Source organism: Podarcis muralis, chromosome Z (genome assembly GCF_964188315.1).
Source record: "Podarcis muralis chromosome Z, rPodMur119.hap1.1, whole genome shotgun sequence".
Lineage (NCBI taxonomy): Eukaryota > Metazoa > Chordata > Lepidosauria > Squamata > Lacertidae > Podarcis > Podarcis muralis.
Genome location: NC_135673.1, coordinates 11,406,720 through 11,425,019, shown reverse-complemented (window position 1 = coordinate 11,425,019; position 18,300 = coordinate 11,406,720). Strand labels below are relative to the sequence as shown.

Sequence of the window (18,300 nt, the reverse complement as noted above, 5' to 3'; positions counted from 1 at the left end):
AAATATTAATCATGCTTCTAAGTGAAATGAAATAAAATAGTAAGTTCCTAGCAGAGACAAGATTTGAAGCAGACTTGAACCTCACGTTTATAGGTATTTATTTATCCTCATGGAAGATAAACCTTCTAGCCACCATGACTATCTTCTGCCTCCACTGTCAGAGGCAATAGGAATATCAGTTGCTGGGAATTATTTGGGGAGAGAACTCTTGAGCTGGCCATTGGCATGTGGTTGGCCACAGCCATCTGGTTGGCCACTGGGAGAACAGGACACCCGACTAGATTGGGCCTCTGGCCTGAAACAGCAGCCAGGCTCTTCTAATGTTCAAAATATGGCTCTTGTTAAAAGCTAGTTAAGAACATAAGGAGAACCCTGCTGTATCAAGCCGATAGTGCATCTAGTCCTGTTTCCTGTTCTCCCAGTGGCCAACCAGATTCCTGCGGGAAATCAGCAAGCAGGACCATATCACAAGAGCATTCTCCTCTCCTGTGGCTTCCAGCAATTGATATTTAGAAGCATACAGCCTCTGACTATGGAGGCAGAGCACAGCCATAAATTTATACATTGCTTGATTATAAAACAAACAAACAACGGCCAGAAGAAGAACCCAACAACAACTCAAAGCAATGATGGCTAGTTTCCAAGCTGGACTTTGAAATGAGGAGAAGAAGGGCCCCAACCGGCTAGACCTCTTGGCAATTACACCCCCACATTGCTGCTGCTTCACCATCCCATTAGCATGGTGTTCTTATCTGTTCTTGCCGCTCTGGCACCCAGTGGCGCCAGTTCGGGCTGGCACACTGCTGTGGCAAGGACTGGACAAAACAGGAGTCTCCACCCCAAACCACTTGCAACACTCAGGCTAGGATGTGCAACCCCAAAGCACTGCATATGGATGAGCGATGCAACAGTCTTCATCACCTGTCTGGCATTGCATCATGTCGGAGTAGACAGCCTGGGATCGTGGGAGTGAATTTCAAGGAAACAATTAGCTACTTCTCGTTCCACCCTGGCAGAAACAAATAGCTCCCTTCAAACAATATCTGATGGAAGTGAAGGAACTCTGGGCTTGTGGTTGGGGAGGATGAGGAGAAGGGGCTGTGAGTCAGGACTATTCTGCAGCAGGTGTCAAATCAAATCCAGATCCTAGACTGTTCGAAAATAAATTTTGTGTGTGTGTGTGGAATGCAGCCACAAAAGACTTAGGGTTCACCTACGCTGCACATTGGTTTGATACCAATTTAATAGGGATAGCTTCCCCCAAATAATCTTAGTAGCTGGAGTTTGGAGAAGATGCTGAGAATTGTATTGCAAATCTCTGGTGTGATCACAATTGGAAAAGGGTGTGAATTTTTTGGTCGCCCCAGCTCAAATAGGATAGTTTACTGTAGAGTTGGAAAAGTTCAGAAAAGGGCAACCAAAATGATCAAGTGGGTGGAGAAGGAAAGGTTGCAACATTTGGGACTTTTTAGTTTAGAGAAAAGGCAAGTAAGAGATGAAATGACAGAAGTTTGTAGATTATGCATGCCATGGAAAAAATAAGAGAGAGATAAGATCCTCCCCACCCCACCCCCAGCACTGGAACTCATCATGGGCATCTATTGAAGCTGAGTGTTGGAAGATCCAGCAGTAAACTCCAGTTAAACTATGGAACTCACTCCCACAGGAGGCAGTAATAGCCACTACCTTGGATGGCTTTAAAATGATTGGATACATTCATGGAGGACAAGGCTAGTTCTGTGCCTCCATGATCAGAGGCATTAATGCCAGTTTCATGAAGCCACAGGAGGAGAAAGTGGTCTTGCCTTTGGGTCCTACATGTTGGTTCCCCCCAGGAATCTGGATGGGCCCTGTGAGAACAGGGTGCTGAACTAGATGGCAGTGTACCGTATTTTTCGCCCTATAGGACGCACCGGACCATAGGACGCACCTTGTTTTAGAGGGGGAGAACAAGGGGAAAAAAATCTCCCCCTCTCTGCTCAGCGCCCCTTCAGTGAAGCGGCAGGAGAAACAGAGCCCCTTCCATTTCTCCTCCCGCTTGGCTGAAGGGGCGCTGCGCAGCTCTCCCTCTCTGCTGAAGCCAGGAGAGTCTTGCTCTCCCGGCTTCAGCAAAAGGAACCCGAAGCCTGCGGAGCACAGCGGGAACTCGCGCTGTGTTCCGAAGGCTTCAGGCAGCTATCCCTGAAGCCTGGAGAGCAAGAGCAGTTGGTGCGCACCGACCCCTCTCGCTCTCCAGGCTTCAGCAAAACAACGCGAAGCCTCCGGAGCACGGAGGGAGCGCTCCCTCTGCGCTTTGGAGGCTTTGTGTTGCTATCGCTGAAGCCAAGGAGCCTGCATTCGCTCTATAGGACGCACACACATTTCTCCTTAATTTTTGGAGGGGAAAAAGTGCGTCCTATAGAGCGAAAAATACGGTACTTCCTGAAAATGTGAACACTGTTATCCCCTTTCCCTGCAGTCAGTCCCTTCCAATCACTGGACTGGGGAGGGTGTTGCTTCATGGTGATGAAAATGTTTGTGGTGCTTGCCCCCTCCCCCCTTTTTAAACTCAGCCCCAAATGGAAAGAAAACGGGCAACTTCAAAGGCCGAGAGCACTGTAATTTCATCAATCTCACAGGAGGAGCTTTAGATGAAGTCAATTGTCTTTCTTTGCAGAAGTGATGTCCAACCGAATGGAGGGGATGATGACCTCTTATACGCCGCTAGCACCGCCACAGCAGCAGATTGTAGCGATGGATCAGAGCAGCTATGCCACTGACCCCTTCCAGCAAGGTCTCACACCGCCACAAATGCCAGGTGACCACATGAACCCCTATGGTAAGACTCACTGGGAACCAGCTGCTGTTGGCATGTCCAAGGTAGAACATGGAAGCTTCGGTCTAGGATTCCCAAGCCCACACTCTTGAGAGGTCTCCCTGTCATTTTACAGGGTGGAAAGCCCTGGGAGCAGCTTGATCCAGATGTTAAGATTAGATATCGTTTGTATCCAAGGCACCATTTTGCTCTTCTTCTGGAGGAAATACAGTTCCTTCCACCAGGGTCCAAAACAAGCAAAGAGTCTCCATTGAGCCTCTGGAAGCCTCTCCTTTCTGTTCTGCTTGTGCTGGACTCTACCAGAAAGACTTCTGCTCCTTTATATAGTATTTCAAAGCAATGGCATTTCTGAATGAAGAATTATGAGCCCTTTCATGCTCCATCATACTTCTAGTAACGCCACTGGAAATGTATCAGGCTCTGAATTCTTCCCTTAACTTCCCATCCGCCCTCACCCTCCTCACCCAAAACCTCCCTAAATCTTCTTAGCTGGCTGGCAGAAGCCACACAAAGATACCAGGGCCCTCCTTAACCCTCTAGCTCAGGTTTTTGGGTTGCCACTATGATAGTGATCTAAATGTCAGGGATCTTGGGAAATATAATTTCTTCTGGAAGGAAAACAAAAAACCAAGGGAGGCAGGAGGAATCTTCCTGCTGTCACTGCTGTCACCACAGCCCTTGTGCCTGTATTAACTGGTTTTTAAAGTAGCCCAGCAGCTTGCAAAATGGTTCAAAAGCTGACCATTTGCTTCTGGAGATGGTCCAGACTTGAACATTATTAGCTGTTTTACCTTTGACATCACAATGCCCTACTTATGTGATATATTGTCAATCCAGCATTCCTAGTAGGTCTCATGGGGGTTTGGGGCATGCCTATAATATTTGTTTAAACTGTAACTCTCTGATGGAGGCCTTGGGATCTTCAGCTCTGTGAGGGAGGGGACCATGGGATATTCTCCAGAGAATTCTTTTCACCTTCCCCAAACTCTGCTTCCCAGGATTCATGGCAGTGGCAGACTTTGGGGTCTCAAATTCCATGGTGCCCTGTTTGATGTCAGAATTCAGCCCTCCCCACTTCTCATGCTTTCTTCTAAATATTAGTTGAGGTATCCCTGGTGGCGCCCACAAGGCTCCTCACCCAGTGCAACCGAACCGGTCGCACTTCCCTAAATCTGCCTCTGTTCATGGGAAGGAGACAATGGAGCCATCGCAGCTAAACTGATATGAAGCCAACCAAAGTATGTAGTCTAGATGCTTGCTTCATATTCTAAGGAGGCAGAAAAGAACCCAGCACCCTCAATAACCTGTCTCTCCACTACCTCATCGTGAGGAATGCAAAGTCAGATGTGGTTTTGGCAGAAGGCTGAGTTATCACCTAGCTTATACAATTCCTTAGCAATGCAAATTGATGTGCAGACCTTATCTCCTCAATCGTCACACAACAACAGTGTGTGGGGTGTAACATTTAAGATTCCCAATCAGGAGATGAAGGATTTGTGGTTGGAAGATCGCGACAGATCCGAGGCCACCTAGTCAGTCTGTGGGACTGAGCAGGCACCTGCTGTTCTATATTCCACACTGAGTCCACCAGGCCACTGGTAAAATAATGACTCTTGGCTTGATGGATCAGCCTTTCTAGTCCAGAAAGCTATCTCCTGCCACAGTGGAGGAACTGTGTGTTAAACTGGTAGGGGAGGTCACAGGGTGGACTGAAGAGTGGGCAGCTTCCGTTAATGGAGAGAGTGAGCAAAAGCTTTGCTCTTCTCCCAGTTCCATATTTGCCATTGACACCATTTGATACCGCCATTCCTGGGAGCCACAGTTTCCTGGGATGGAATGCAGAATCTCTTCTCTGTGACCAAACAGCTTCCCACAGATTGTTTACTCATGTCAGTTAGAAAAGGAACTTTCTCTTTTTGATTTTTCTTTTCTTTTTAAAGCCCTTCCTAAATGCTGCAGACCGCAATGCAAACAAGTCCTTGGCAAATCCTCACCTCTTCTCCACCCTCGCAATGCAGTCACTAAACTCTGCAGTGATTAGGAGCCCAGAGAAATAAAGCTTTGGAGTTGCAGCCAATGTTAGTCCCACTCAGAGCCAACCCATTGAAAATAATGGATGGGACTAACTTAGACTCACCGGGCTGGGTTTAATTAATCCAGTACACTAGCGGAAACCAGTGCAAGTACTCACACTAGGGCAATATCCCTTTCCCCAACCTTTCCCACCGTGTACCCCCGCACCTCCCCTAAATCCTTTGCCAGGACTGTACCACTCCAGACTGCTTGGCTGGAATGCTGTAGAAAATTAGCCTGAGAGGGAGCAGGGTTTTAGGCTAGCTTTCTCCCTGATGGGCTCCGTTGCTGCATACAGGGAGAATTTTCACTGTGTTTGCTCAAACATAAGATTTCCTCCACCTACAGTGATATAGCACATGAAAAATAACACTGGTTACACTGGTTTCCACAAGAGGGGCAGCTGCCTCCCCTATGGTGGATGAACCATAATCTCCAGACACTTGGCTTTCATTTTGTTTTTAATGAGTTAGACTGAATTCACATAGCAGTTTATTCTGTTTCCCGGATGTTTCAATAATTGTCAATTTCCACATTATACCGTATTTACTCAAGTCTAATGTGCCATTGAATCTAATGCACAGCTCAGTTTTCAGAACCTTGAAACAAACAAAAAAGGTATTTGCTGGCAAATGTAAATGTGCCATCGAATCTAATGCACACCTTAATTTTCGCAAAAAAATTAATTTGGCCAAAAAAGGTGAGCACTAGATTTGAGTAAATACGGTATTTGAGCTTTCGTACAACATAAAAGACACTTCTCAAAATACAGTGGAACGTAGCATAAGTTTAGCATTCATTTCCATGTTATTTGCAAATAATACGGGGAATGAGTGCTAAACTTGCCATATTACATGACAGCGCCAGAAGTACTTCTTACATTTCATGAAAGCTCAAATCCAAGGTGGGAAACTGTTAGGGGAATGTCAGATTAAACTGCCCTGTGAATTCAGCCAAAGTTTCTATCATTTTTAGAACTTTTACTCTCCCTGTCCACCAAAAATTCCTGCAGATGCCCCCAACCATGCCCATGGAAAAATAGCAATGAGAAGGAGAAAGGGAGAGAGGAGGGGAATTAGCATGTCAGGCTGCCCTTGGCATACTCATTTTCTGCAAAATGTAGGGGCAGCAATCAAGCATGAGATTTCCCTCCAAATACAGTGCGATGTGGCATGGCTCAAGAAAACCCATATCACGTTATTCTGCTGTGTGTGCAGATGGGCTTCCATTGCATGAGGTGATAAGGGAACCCCAGGTCTCTTTCTCTGAGTGAGCAATTCAGCGTGTACTAATGTGCTTGTGTTGCTGTTTTTTGTGCCTCACAGGGAATGACTCGATTTTCCACGACATCGACAGTGATACCTCTCTAACTAGCTTGAGCGACTGTTTTCTGGCCTCCTCAGAAGTAAACTCCATGCAGGCCAGGGTTGGAAACCCCATTGACAGGCTGTACTCTATGCAGAGTTCTTATTTTGCCTCATGAAATTCAAGGGAAAGCAAGGGGGAACCCTGAAAAGAATGCCCATCTTCACAGATGACTCCCCAAACCCTCACGTGCCCCCTGATTTCTCAGCTCAGACTCTTACAGCCATATTTTCCTCAGCTCTACCTTCATGCTGACTTCAGGCTCTGTGACAACAGGAGTGTTAAATTAAGAGAGACTTTCATTTTTTTTAAAAAAAAAGAAATTTCAAGGCTGCTGCCAGATCATCCACAGAAAAAATAAATAAATATCATGGCACTAGCATTGAGCTCAGGAGGAACGTGGCAACGCCCAACCACATGGCATCAACAGTCCTCCATTTTGATTCCGCCATCGCAGAGGAAAGCAAGATGAACACCATGAAACCTATTAACCTTTTGGAGCCTCTCTCAGATGCCTGGAGCCACCAACATCACCGCCATTTTGAGGGGGGGTATTGACCCATGCAGCAAAAAAAGGTCGGAGAAACATGTTAGTTGTGGACCAACAGCCAACCGGACTGTGAGACCTTTTCCTGTAACAGTGGCCCCCAAGCAAATAGTTCCTCTTTCCTGCGTTCCATGCCCCCCCTTTCCTTCCCCGCCCCATAAAAGCCCATAGACTGGTACATTAGTTTATAGCCTTTGTACTGTATGAAACTGGGCGAGAGAAGGGGCAGGGGGGGATGAGTAGCTGGTGAAAAGTAAGACTGTGGAGAGAGACAAAGAGCGAAGGCTCATGTCATAATGATAGTATTTTAAATAAATGACGAAGTAGATGCATGAGTTAGTGGGGAGGGTTTCATTTAGATTAGTAGTAACATTTTGTTTTTAACAAAAATGAGCAAAAGGTTCTTACGAGACACACAGTTTCATTTAACTTCATTTACTGATATGAGCACAAAACATTAGGGTGGGTGTTCTTTGTTTTTTAAAAAATGTAATATAACTCATTCTCAAATTCTCCACTTTCCTCCTCCCCCCCCCCACTCATGTGATTGGCAGGCATCTGTTGGGTGTTCCTTATGTTTATATCTACTTGACAGATATATGCAGCGCTCCGTTGTCCCAATCTGGGTTAATTAGGAAGGTCTTTGAGAGAGAGAGAAATCTGTCATGTCCCTTGGGACCCTCCTGAAATGTCAGTTGAGTCACTGTAGAAAAAGCAATGCTGGGGAGGGGGGGCTGTAGTTCAGTGGCAGAGCATCTGCTTTGCATGCAGAAGGTCTCAGGTTCCCTGGCATCTCTAGACAGCTGGGAAAAGCTCCTGTGTGAAATCCTGGAGATCAGTGACCAATCAGACTGGATGGTACTGAGTTAGACGGGCCAATAGCAGCTTCCTATGTCCTCATCTTTGTTCCTATGGCTTTTCCCCAAGCCCTTACTCAGCCTTAATGAATTCTAGTCGTTCAGTTACTCCAGATTCACATGGACCAGTAGATAGCTGAAACTCAGGCTTCCACATCTGCAATACAAGCTTATGCATGTTCACTCAGAAATCAGTCCCACTACTATATTTGATTCATTGGTTAGATCGGGGATGGGGAAACCTATGACTACAGTTCCCATCATCCCTGAGCACTGGCCCTGTGAGCTAGGGGCTGATGAGAGTTGGAGTCCAACAACATCTGAAGGACCACAGGTCCCCCATCCCTGGATCTATTAAAACTGGTTGGATCAATGAAAAATGCACCCTTGATTAATCAGGTTGCAGGTAGCAGGTCTTTAATTTGTTAAATTATTTTTAATAAGTTAACAAAAAAACAACCACCCAGCAGGTAATGTGATATCTTATTGGAAGCATTCCTTCCATGTATATCAGAGAGGAAAGAATGCTTCTTCTCAGATGTGGTGCCTGCTTGCTGGATGTGTGAGTTATGAAAAAAACCACCAAAGGGTGTTTCCTTCTTGAACCAATCAATGTTTTTCCTCATATGTGGATTTCTGCATATTTTATTTATTAATTGATTCTTTAGCTGCTGCCATTCATTGACTAATATTTCTCTTACTGGACTACAGCCCTAGTTGAATGCTGCCTACTGAAAGAGGACTTGGTAGAGCCAAAAGCAAATGAACCAATTCAAACCCTACACAGAATGGAGGAAGGGTCCCAAATGTTACTGTGGTCTCGACTGATTCCCCTTTAATCATAGCACTTTTAAATGAATCTGAAAACAGCAATGAAAGCTATCCTTTAGTTGTTGCTATAATGAGAAAGAACATGAGAATGGGCTCACTGATGAAGACCAGTTAGTGTTTTCCAGCAGTGTTGTGGAAAGCGGGACACCCAACAGGAGGTAGATCTAGAACCAATGGCAAAGAGAATCGCCTCCTGACAGGCTGTAAGTCAGGAATCAGGCCAGTGGGGACTGCCCAAGGGCAGACTCAGGTTAATGGGGCAGCACCCCTTTTGCCCAAATAAACCAGCCTCTACTGGGCCCCAAGCTGTTGAATTATCTGGTGGTGGCAAGACAACCATTTACATTTTACCACAATGGCACCAGTGCAATGTTGCATCAGGAATGGGAATTTAAAATGGACAGTGGATGGTGGGACCAGGTTATCCATGGACATACATGCTCAGAGAGCGGTTCTGTTGGTATCTTGCAGCAAAAAAACCTTCCCACACCTTATCGTATTGTGGCATGAAAATGTCATGAGCATGGGCAGGTGTCAAGGGAGAGGGGAGTTACAGGGACTTCCACACACACCTCTTATTCATCCAAGAACCTAACAATATAGGAGCCCTCATGTTAGCTATCCCTACATGCAAATGAACATGAAGTCCTACAAAGGCTGCATTCGCACCATACATTTAAAACACTATGACACAATTTTAAACAGTCACAGCTTCCCAGAATGAATTCTGAGAGCTGTAGCTCATTAAAAGTGCTGGCCACTATTCCCCTCCCAAAGCTCCAATTCCCAGTTTTGCCCGAAGAGAGATTGACTCGTAAACCACTCTGGGCACTGTCATTCTGTGAGGGGAGTGGGGGAAGGTCTCCTAACTGTCAGCATCCTGGACAAACTAGAGCTCCCAGAATTCTTTAGGTGAAGGCAGAACACATGAACAGCAGAGCCAATAACAAGGAAGAACCAATGGCAGGCGGAGCCAATTAATTCTAGTTTTGTTGCCACAAAACTCCCTGGTGAGTTCCACAAGGGCAACCCTGAGACAAAGGAGGAGGAGGAAATTGACAAGCAGTGCCAATGGAGGGCAGGCAGGTAGAGGGGCGGGCTAAGGGCAGACAGAGGTGGGTGTGGCAGTGTCCCATCCCATTAAAGCCCGCACTTCATCCAAACATTGTCCTGCCCTCTGCCCTCCTAAGCTTTCTACGGAAGTCACTGAGAATGAAGCAGCCCTGAGTTCTGTCTCTTGGTAACACAAAAATATCACAGAGAACATGGAATGTAACTGACTTTTCTATGAAGGGAGACACTGTCCTTCCAACTAAGTGTCAATGTGGAGCCAAGCCAGTTCTGTATTGCCCTTCCACACCTACAGTATTTATGGGCAAAAATCATTTCCCCTTTTATTTTGTGGCACGAGTTATCTTCCCCAGGAATGTGATCATTGTGTGGTTTTAATCTGGGGACCTTGTGGTCAAAGGTTCTAAAGTAGACCTTTGACCTCTTCTTGATTGGGGTTTATTATTGTAGCGTCAAAGCAAAATGCTGATCATCAAATCAAAAAGAAAAGAAAAGAAGGAAGCAGGTAGGACTGTCTGACAACACACTGAAGTAGATAAAAAGAAAAACATTTTGCATGACCAAGGGAAAGCACAAAAAATGGTTGTTCACCTATACATACTGTGCCAAGGGCAGAAGGCTCATGTCAACCATTTGAGCTCCATTCATACTGGCAATTTCCCCCACTGAAAATATGGGGTTTCAATGTCCACTTAAAAAAAGAGAGAGAGAAAGGGAGATTTGTTGTTCCTGAGGAAGATTCATTTAAAATGAATCAAAACATGATTTCCCTCAAAATTCTTGACAAATTGGATGCTTCTTCTTTCTTCTTCAACGATCACTCATAGCCGAGTAAGATTGCCTTCCATGAACACAGTCTTAACAGTGAGTCCATAAGTGACTGTGGAGGCCAATTCTGGATCCACACGTCCTTCCACAGTGGGGTCATAGGTTTCCGGGCGGGAGTTGATCACAGTGAGGGTTTGCCAAGCATGTCTTCCTCTTAGCACGTTTCTCCCTTTTGTCCTGAGTTCAAGCATCTTCAAAGTCCACGGCACCTTTGGTAAAGGCTGTTGTCCAATTGGAGCACTCGCAGGCCAGTGTTTCCCAATTGTTGGTGTTTATACTACATTTTTTTAGATTTGCCTTGAGAGAGTCTTTCAACCTCTTTTGTTGACCACCAGCATTACGATTTCCATTTTTGAGTTTGGAATAGAATAGTTGCTTTCGAAGACGATAACCAGGCATCCGCACAACATGACCAGTCCAACGAAGTTGATGTTGAAGAATCATTGCTTCGACAGTGTGCACTGGCATTAATTCATCTGTCTTCCCAAGTGATATGTAAATATTTTCGGAGACACCATTGATGGGATCTTTCCAGGAGTTGGAGATGGCGTTTGTAAGTGGTCCAGGTTTCACAAGCATATAGTAAGGTTGGTAGTACAATGGCTTTGTAAACAAGCATTCTGGTTTTCTTGCAAATGTCCTGGTCTTCAAACACTTGACACTCAGAATGAGGAATGGAGGAAAGTTGCTTATTAGCATAAAGTTATGTCAACTTCTCCACTACTGTTGAGAGTTGGTACCTACAGGTTCAACAGAAAGTGCTTCATACTGAGTCAGGCGACTGGTCCATCTAGCTCAGTATTGTCTACACTGATTGGTAGCAGCTCTGCAGGGTTTCAGGCAGGGTTACATGCCCAGCATACCCTGGAGAAGCTGGGGATTGAACCAGGGACCTTATGAATGCAGAGCAGATGTTCTGCCACTGACTAGTTTAATAGTACATCAAGTAGCTTAATAGTCATTCCGCGTCCTGAGAGAACTCTGGAAATTGTATTTTGTCAGAGAGGCCACAGATCCAGAAGACCTACCCCAGGATTTTGTAGGAAGCCATACCTATTAGGCCAGATAAAACTGTCACAAATTTGACATGCAGTATTCCCATATGTCAGTGGGGACTAATATGTTGCCCCCTAGGCACTATCCATTCTGACCACTGCCCATTGTGGCTGGGGCTAACGGGAGTTGGCATCCAACAACATCTGGAGGGCAGCAGGTCCCCGGTTTTGCCCTATGTAAACAGCATCTGGTCGCTTGATTGGTCCACAACTGAACAGATGTTCTTCCATGTGGACCTCCCTCACTATTTCTATTTGTGGAGAACTTTGAATTTCCTGCATTTGTAAATGGAAGGAATGAGCCACATCCATTGGATTGTATATTTGAGTTTTCCTTTTTAAAAGAACACTCTGTTCTAGAGCACAAGTAATGCAGCAGGGATGCAAAAGCCATTCTTAGTGTCATGCCTAAAAAATGCTCTTCCTCTTGTGTTCATTCTAAACCAGGGATAGGGAACCAGTGGCTTCACGGTTGCTGTTCGTCTTCAACTCTCATCACCCCCTAGCCAGCATGGCCAGTGGTCAGGGAGTTGTTCACTGACAATATCTGTAAGGTCACATTCTCCTCACCTGTGTCTGAGGGTATGTTAGGAGCCATATTCTAGGTGTTCCCCCCCCAAAAAAAACATTTGAGTCTACTATGCCAAAAATGAATTCATTGTTTGCCAAATATTCATCTAAAGCAGCGGTTCTCAACCTGTGTTGTTGGACCACAACTCCCATCATCCCTGAGCTCTGGCCTTGCTAGCTAGGAGTGATGGGAGTTGTAGTTCAACAACATCTGGGGACCCAAAGGTTGAGAAAGGCTGGTCTAAAGGGTTATCAGAGGACACCATCTGGCACATAGTAACTTCCTATGGCATTGGCTTGATACACTGACAGTTTTAACAGTATACCAAATGGTGAGGAGGCTTTTTGCGTGTGTGTGCATGAATGTGCACGCACACACACACACCCCAACACATACACAGTTTTCTGATCTGGCACAGAAAAGTCTCATTGCCACTACTTCTGATGATACAGCTAAATTCCCCTCTTTATCCTGAAGCATAGAGAATGTGAGTACCATAACTAAGGTCTAAAGTATATATAAGGTTAAAGATATCCTTTGTTAAGTATTCAGCAGCCGCTGTGGGTCTGTGGTGAAGGGGAGTTTAAATCTTTCTCTCCCTGCTCCATCTCCCACAAAAACCTGCCCTCTGTAACTGCTAGTTGCTTTACAAGGTGCCAATGGAGACCTGCCTTGAAATGCAAGCAGCAGCTTCAGAGACATGGTTATTATCAGAATTGTGGGAAGGATAGGAAGATATTCCCCCAAAGTGTCATTGTTTCCCAGGCATTGCAATGGCTGCTACTTACATTTAAAAAAACATGCACACTAGTTACATTTGCGACACTGACGCCATGTTTAATTTGAGGCTAAGAATCTTGCTTTGCTTACATTTCTGAGATATATATTGTTTCTAAAAACTTGAACTCTCTGAAACAGATCCAGTTGTACACTTTGTTGAAATGTTTTAAGCAGCTTATACTTAGGATGCTGGAGGCATCCTAAATACTGGAATTGAAAACCCCTAGCAAAGTCCTTAAGTTATAAGCAGACCCTCCAGATGTGGCTGCACTACAGATCCCATTACCACTGGCCATGCTTGCCGGGGCTAATGGGAGTTGTAGTTCTACAGCACCTGGAAGGCCACAGGTTCCCCATACCAGGCTTCTAGTGTCATATCCAATGCTAGTCCTACATAGAGTAGATCCATTGAAGTTAATGGGCATGGCTAATTTAGGTTTAATAATTTCTATAGCTCTACTCTACTTGAGTAGAAATTAGTTTGGTGTACAGTGGTACCTCACAAGACGAATGCCTCGCAAGACAAAAAACTTGCTAGACGAAAGGGTTTTTTGTTTTTTGAGCTGCTTCGCAAGACGATTTTCCCTATGGGCTTGCTTCGCAAGACGGAAACGTCTTGCAAGTTTGTTTCCTTTGTCTTAACACCGTTAATACAGTTGCGACTTGACTTCGAGGAGCAACTCATAGAACGCGGTGTGGTAGCCTTTTTTGAGGTTTTTAAAGACTTTGGTGATTTTTGAAGCTTTCCCAAAACTTTCCCGACACCGTGCTTCGCAAGACGAAGAAAATCGCAAGACGACAAAACTCGCGGAACGAATTAATTTCGTCTTGCGAGGCACCACTGTACAACCCATGGTTAGTATACAGATGGAAAACCTGTAAAATGCCTCTCCTGTGCAGGGCAAATAAAGTGTCCCTTTATGTATTTCCAAAAAAGAGGAATCACACACACCTCAAAAGGATAAAAGAGGACACAGATTTGCATAGTATTTGTATATGCATAATTTATATGCATAAACCAAATTTAGAAAAAGGGCTATAATTTAAATGGAAATGTGGTACCTCTCACCTTAGCAGGGGAAACTGTGACCAGGTGATCTGTGTGCTTGCTTGGTCAGCTGTCTAGGTGTTCATTGTTGATGGCCCCCTGATGCTCTCCCATCTGATTTAGACAGAGAACCCCTTCAAATAAAGGAGACCTTTAAATATGATAATGATGATTATTAATTAAATCTTTACACTGCTCTTCATCTGAAGTTCTCAGGGTGGCTCACAGCATAAAAAAACACAAAATAAAAAGACAAAATATATAATAAAAGCAAGGACAAAAATAAAGCAAACAAACACATCCCACAAACACATTAAAAGAGACATAGAATATTAATCATCCAAAGACCTGGTTGAAGAGGCGCATTATTGTCTGGCGCCTAAATATGTATAATGAGGTCACCAGGGAAGCCTCCCTGGGGAGAACATTCCACAAACAGGGAGCCACTGCAAATGGATATATGTTCTCTGTGGATTAGGACACCTGGCCAGCCTAAAATGTCTTTCTGTGGTGCAGACTTTGCTTGTCATTGTTGCGGCAAAGCAAGGTGTCTTTTTATTTTTGAGCATTGCCATAATAGCAGGGAGCTCTGGTTGGTTCATGGGCTAAGAGCAAAAGGGATCCCTCTCCAAGCAGAAAATCTGAGCAGTCAAAGAGGAGGGATAGTGGCAGGTCAGAAGGCATTCAGGCACTGAAACCACCTCAAGAACCTTCCAAGAGTTCCTAGATGTTGTAATCTCTTGGGGTTCTCTACACCCAATCCTCATGTTTTCAATCCCAACAAACAAATATCTTCTCTCTTTCTCCTTTTTTTAAAAAAAGGGGTAAGTTCCACCCTTTGAAGTTCCCCCTCCCTGAAGCACAAAGAAGCAATGTAAAGAATAGAATAGAATAGAATAGAATAGAATAGAATAGAATAGAATAGAATAGAATAGAATAGAATAGAATAGAATAGAATAGAATAGAATAGAATAGAATAGAATGATGTCTTATGTGTCCCTCTGAGACCACCACCCTGACATAGTCTTCAGTCTCCAAGAATTTGTTTAAAGACTAGGTGTGTGGAGCCCCTTATTAGCCTTTGGAGACCTTTATTTCAATATATACATAACTGCTTCCCAAAATGTATCTGCCTTCAGAAATAGGAGAGAGAGAGCGCTCTCCCTCACCTGCAACCCCTGGTTCCTTTATCATTCTGTGGGTTTCTGTTGTTCTTCCTTCAGCCAAATTCTGCCTTAACTCAGAATTATATATCCTGAATTAGAATGTGCATTCTACTGCTGTGTCCAGTTAATTTGCTCCCTTTTCTTCAGTGGGAGAGTTAGGGTAATTTTAACCTCTGGACATAGGTGACACCCACCCCATAAACTACATGCCCCCCAAATGGGAATTGTAGTTTACCCCTCAAAGAAGTACAATTCCCAGCACTGTTAACAAACTCATCATTCCCAGGATTCTTAAGGGTAAGCCATGTGCTATAAACATGCTTTAAATGCATGGGGTAGATGCAACCTTAATGGTCTTACAAGGAGCATCCTTCTAGACTGCAATGTGCATGACTTCACACATTTCAAAATGTGGTAAGCCAGCCCTGGGGACCCTCCTGTTCATGCTGCTGTGTGGATCCATAGGATTCTGCCAGAAAGTCCTGCACCACTGTCTCCGCTGCCCGTGTAACAATGCACATGTATGCATTGATAAAAATACAAAAAAGCAACCTGGATTTGATTGCATGTTTTATTTGATAAGTGTTGGGTGTTTTGTTTTTGCTTTGCAGTGTTTTATCACTGTGTATATGTAGCCCTCTAATATGGAGCACTGGTAAAACACTACATGAAAAGGATCCGAATATAAGCATACATACAGTCACATCTCAGTTTCTACCCTTTTTGCAATCTTTTATCAATGCACAGAAGTAAAACTGTGCAAAAAATCACCTTGATGCATCCATGTATTGAATCACAAAAAGATTGCGCTTTTTTGCAGTGTTTTATCAGTGTGAATATGTAATTTGGAAGTATGGGAATGGGGAAAGGTGATGAAAGACCTAGAAAGCTGCAGAAACAGGTTCATGCAAAGTACAAAATTCAGAAACAAAAAGAAAACAGGAATCAGTGGAGGTTTCCTAATGCATCCATTCCATTTTAGAAATAGGACCAGGGAATCCCAGAACTCCAAAAATCCATGGATGAATTTAAACAAGAAGACTGTCAGAGGTATTCCTGTATAGAAATTGCGTTGTTGAACCAGAAATGGTTCGAAGTCAGGCAGTTGCCTAGGTGCTATTAAGGGCATCAGACAACTCTGATCCATGGACATTATTCACTTAAAGCTTTCTTCTACAGAAGTCCCATTGAAATGAATGGACACATATGTGCATGCTCCTTTGCAGCTCCCCATCATTTCAATGGAGCTTATGTAGAACCCATATGAATTAACAGGATGGGAGAAGCACCAAAACAGTTTAGGCTGGACTCTAGTAGTCTCACCTTTCTGCTGGACTTTGGCTGTGGTTCTCCATTGCATGGGGGCTGGATTAGACAACCCTGGGGGTTTCTTCCATCTCTGCAAGGATTCTGTGATTTTAACAGAATGAAAGCATTTGCTGAGAAACCTTGACAGGCTATGACTCCACCAAGCTCAGAGATCCAACTGGGTTTCCACCTCTCATCAATAGTTTGAACAGCAAACTTTGAATCATAAATAATAATTTAGAAAAGGGGGGGGGGACACCTCCCCACCATCACCACACATTTTCTTTAGCTCATATGGCTGCATTACTTGTATATTTATATATTCTGTATTTATGTTACCAAAATGTAGTATTTTGTAGCTGTTCCAGTTTGTTTAACTTGTAAGATAATGATGCTGATGCTAATGATTCTTAATATGGTCTCCCATCCGTAGGCCACTTCCCCTTTCAGACATAGTTCCTAACCCCACCCGCACCCCTTCCAAGCTCTGTTGGTTCTCTCCCACCAACATCAAGGTTGCAGATTGGACATTTTGTTTTTTATTTAATGACTTACCCTTTCTTAAATTATTTATTAGTGTTTTTGTTGGGCTTCATTTTGGTTTTTTGGTCGTCGTCCCCCCTTCCAACTTTCACACTCCACCCCCATCTCTGCCGCTGTCAACTGGCAGTTAAATGATGTGATTACTAGACCTTGTGTTTGTTTTTCCTACAAGAGAGAAAGAGAACGAAACACTTCAGTATATTTGTAAATAAAAGCTACCTGTAAATGAAATGGGATGTTGCTTTTGGAGTGAATTCCCCTCCACCCACTCACTGCATTTCACAATGAAAAAGACACTTATCACTCACTGGTGTGCAGGAAGTTCTCTGTTCAATTCCTGACATCTCTAGTGACAATGGACCCCAGCTTGGGCTATGGATCTGCATGAGTCCTTACAGAACAGTAAGCCAGTCAAAGCAGGTAAGTGGGTGTAGGTTGGCTCATCCCCACCACCTCCATGTAGAATTTGAACCATTGGGGCACTAAGTTCTACAAAAAACCATTCTTAAATATTATATTTAAGGTTTTCTCTATGGATGAGTAAACTTGTTGATTTCAGATTCTCTCATTTCCCTCGCCTTTGTTCTCCACACTGCCACATCAGTTTGCGAAAAATAAAAAATTAAAGTCTTCAGGAAATTTCATCAGCATTTCAGTGTGATTTTCTCCTAGTTTACACTTTTTTGTATGCAATTTTCCCTAATATGCAAAGCCATTTCCCCATATATAATGCATTTGATATATTACTTTCACAAATATATGGATTTATTTACACAAGTATATGCACTTTTTTGGTACACATTACTGCAAAATTTTGGGAAGAGCAAATTTTGAAGGATCTTGGGTTTTTCCTCATCTGAAGTTGTCAGCTCCCCCGTAAACCCCTTCCCACCCCAATGCCAGCTCTTATGCCTTTGCCACCAGTTTGAGTCAAAATAGCTAGTAGATCATGAAGAGGCAAACTAAGGCCTGGGGGCCAGATCCAGCCCAATCACCTTCTCAATCTGGCCTGTGGACGGTCCAGGAATCAGCGTGTTTTTACATGTGTAGAATGTGTCCTTTTATTTAAAATACATCTCTGGGTTATTTGTGGGGCCTGCCTGGTGTTTTTACATGAGTAGAATGTGTCCTTTTATTTAAAATGCATCTCTGGGTTATTTGTGGGGCATAGGAATTCATTCATCCCCTCCCCCCCCCAAAAAAAATATAGTCCAGCCCCCCACAAGGTCTGAGGGACAGTGGACCGGCCCCCTGCTGAAAAAGTTTCCTGACCCCTGTAGTAGATGATCAAATTTACCTACATGCCATGACCATTTTTACCTGCTGATTTGGGCGCATGTTTAAAGCAACAGGTTGTTTGACAAGGTACATGCTCATATGAGTTGAGATGGCTTTGAGGGCTTTTACTTGCTTATGGCAGGCATATAGACCACCAGGTATTT

The 18,300-nt window shown here is 44.0% G+C and overlaps 1 protein-coding gene across 3 annotated transcripts in view; it reads left to right on the top strand.

Moving 5' to 3' along the window:
* Positions 1-17,502, top strand: part of LMX1B (LIM homeobox transcription factor 1 beta) — a 165,453-nt gene extending 147,951 nt beyond the window's left edge. The window contains exons 7-8 of one of the 3 annotated variants that reach the window (XM_028714309.2): positions 2,657-2,797; positions 6,214-17,502. In XM_028714309.2, the coding sequence (XP_028570142.1) occupies positions 2,657-2,797; positions 6,214-6,371 (299 nt within the window). In that variant the 3' untranslated portion in view covers positions 6,372-17,502. Of the gene's footprint in view, positions 1-2,656; positions 2,819-6,213 lie in introns of all 3 variants that reach the window. The other 2 variants (XM_028714308.2, XM_028714306.2) reach the window with 2 other exon arrangements.
* Positions 17,503-18,300: the final 798 nt, after the last annotated feature.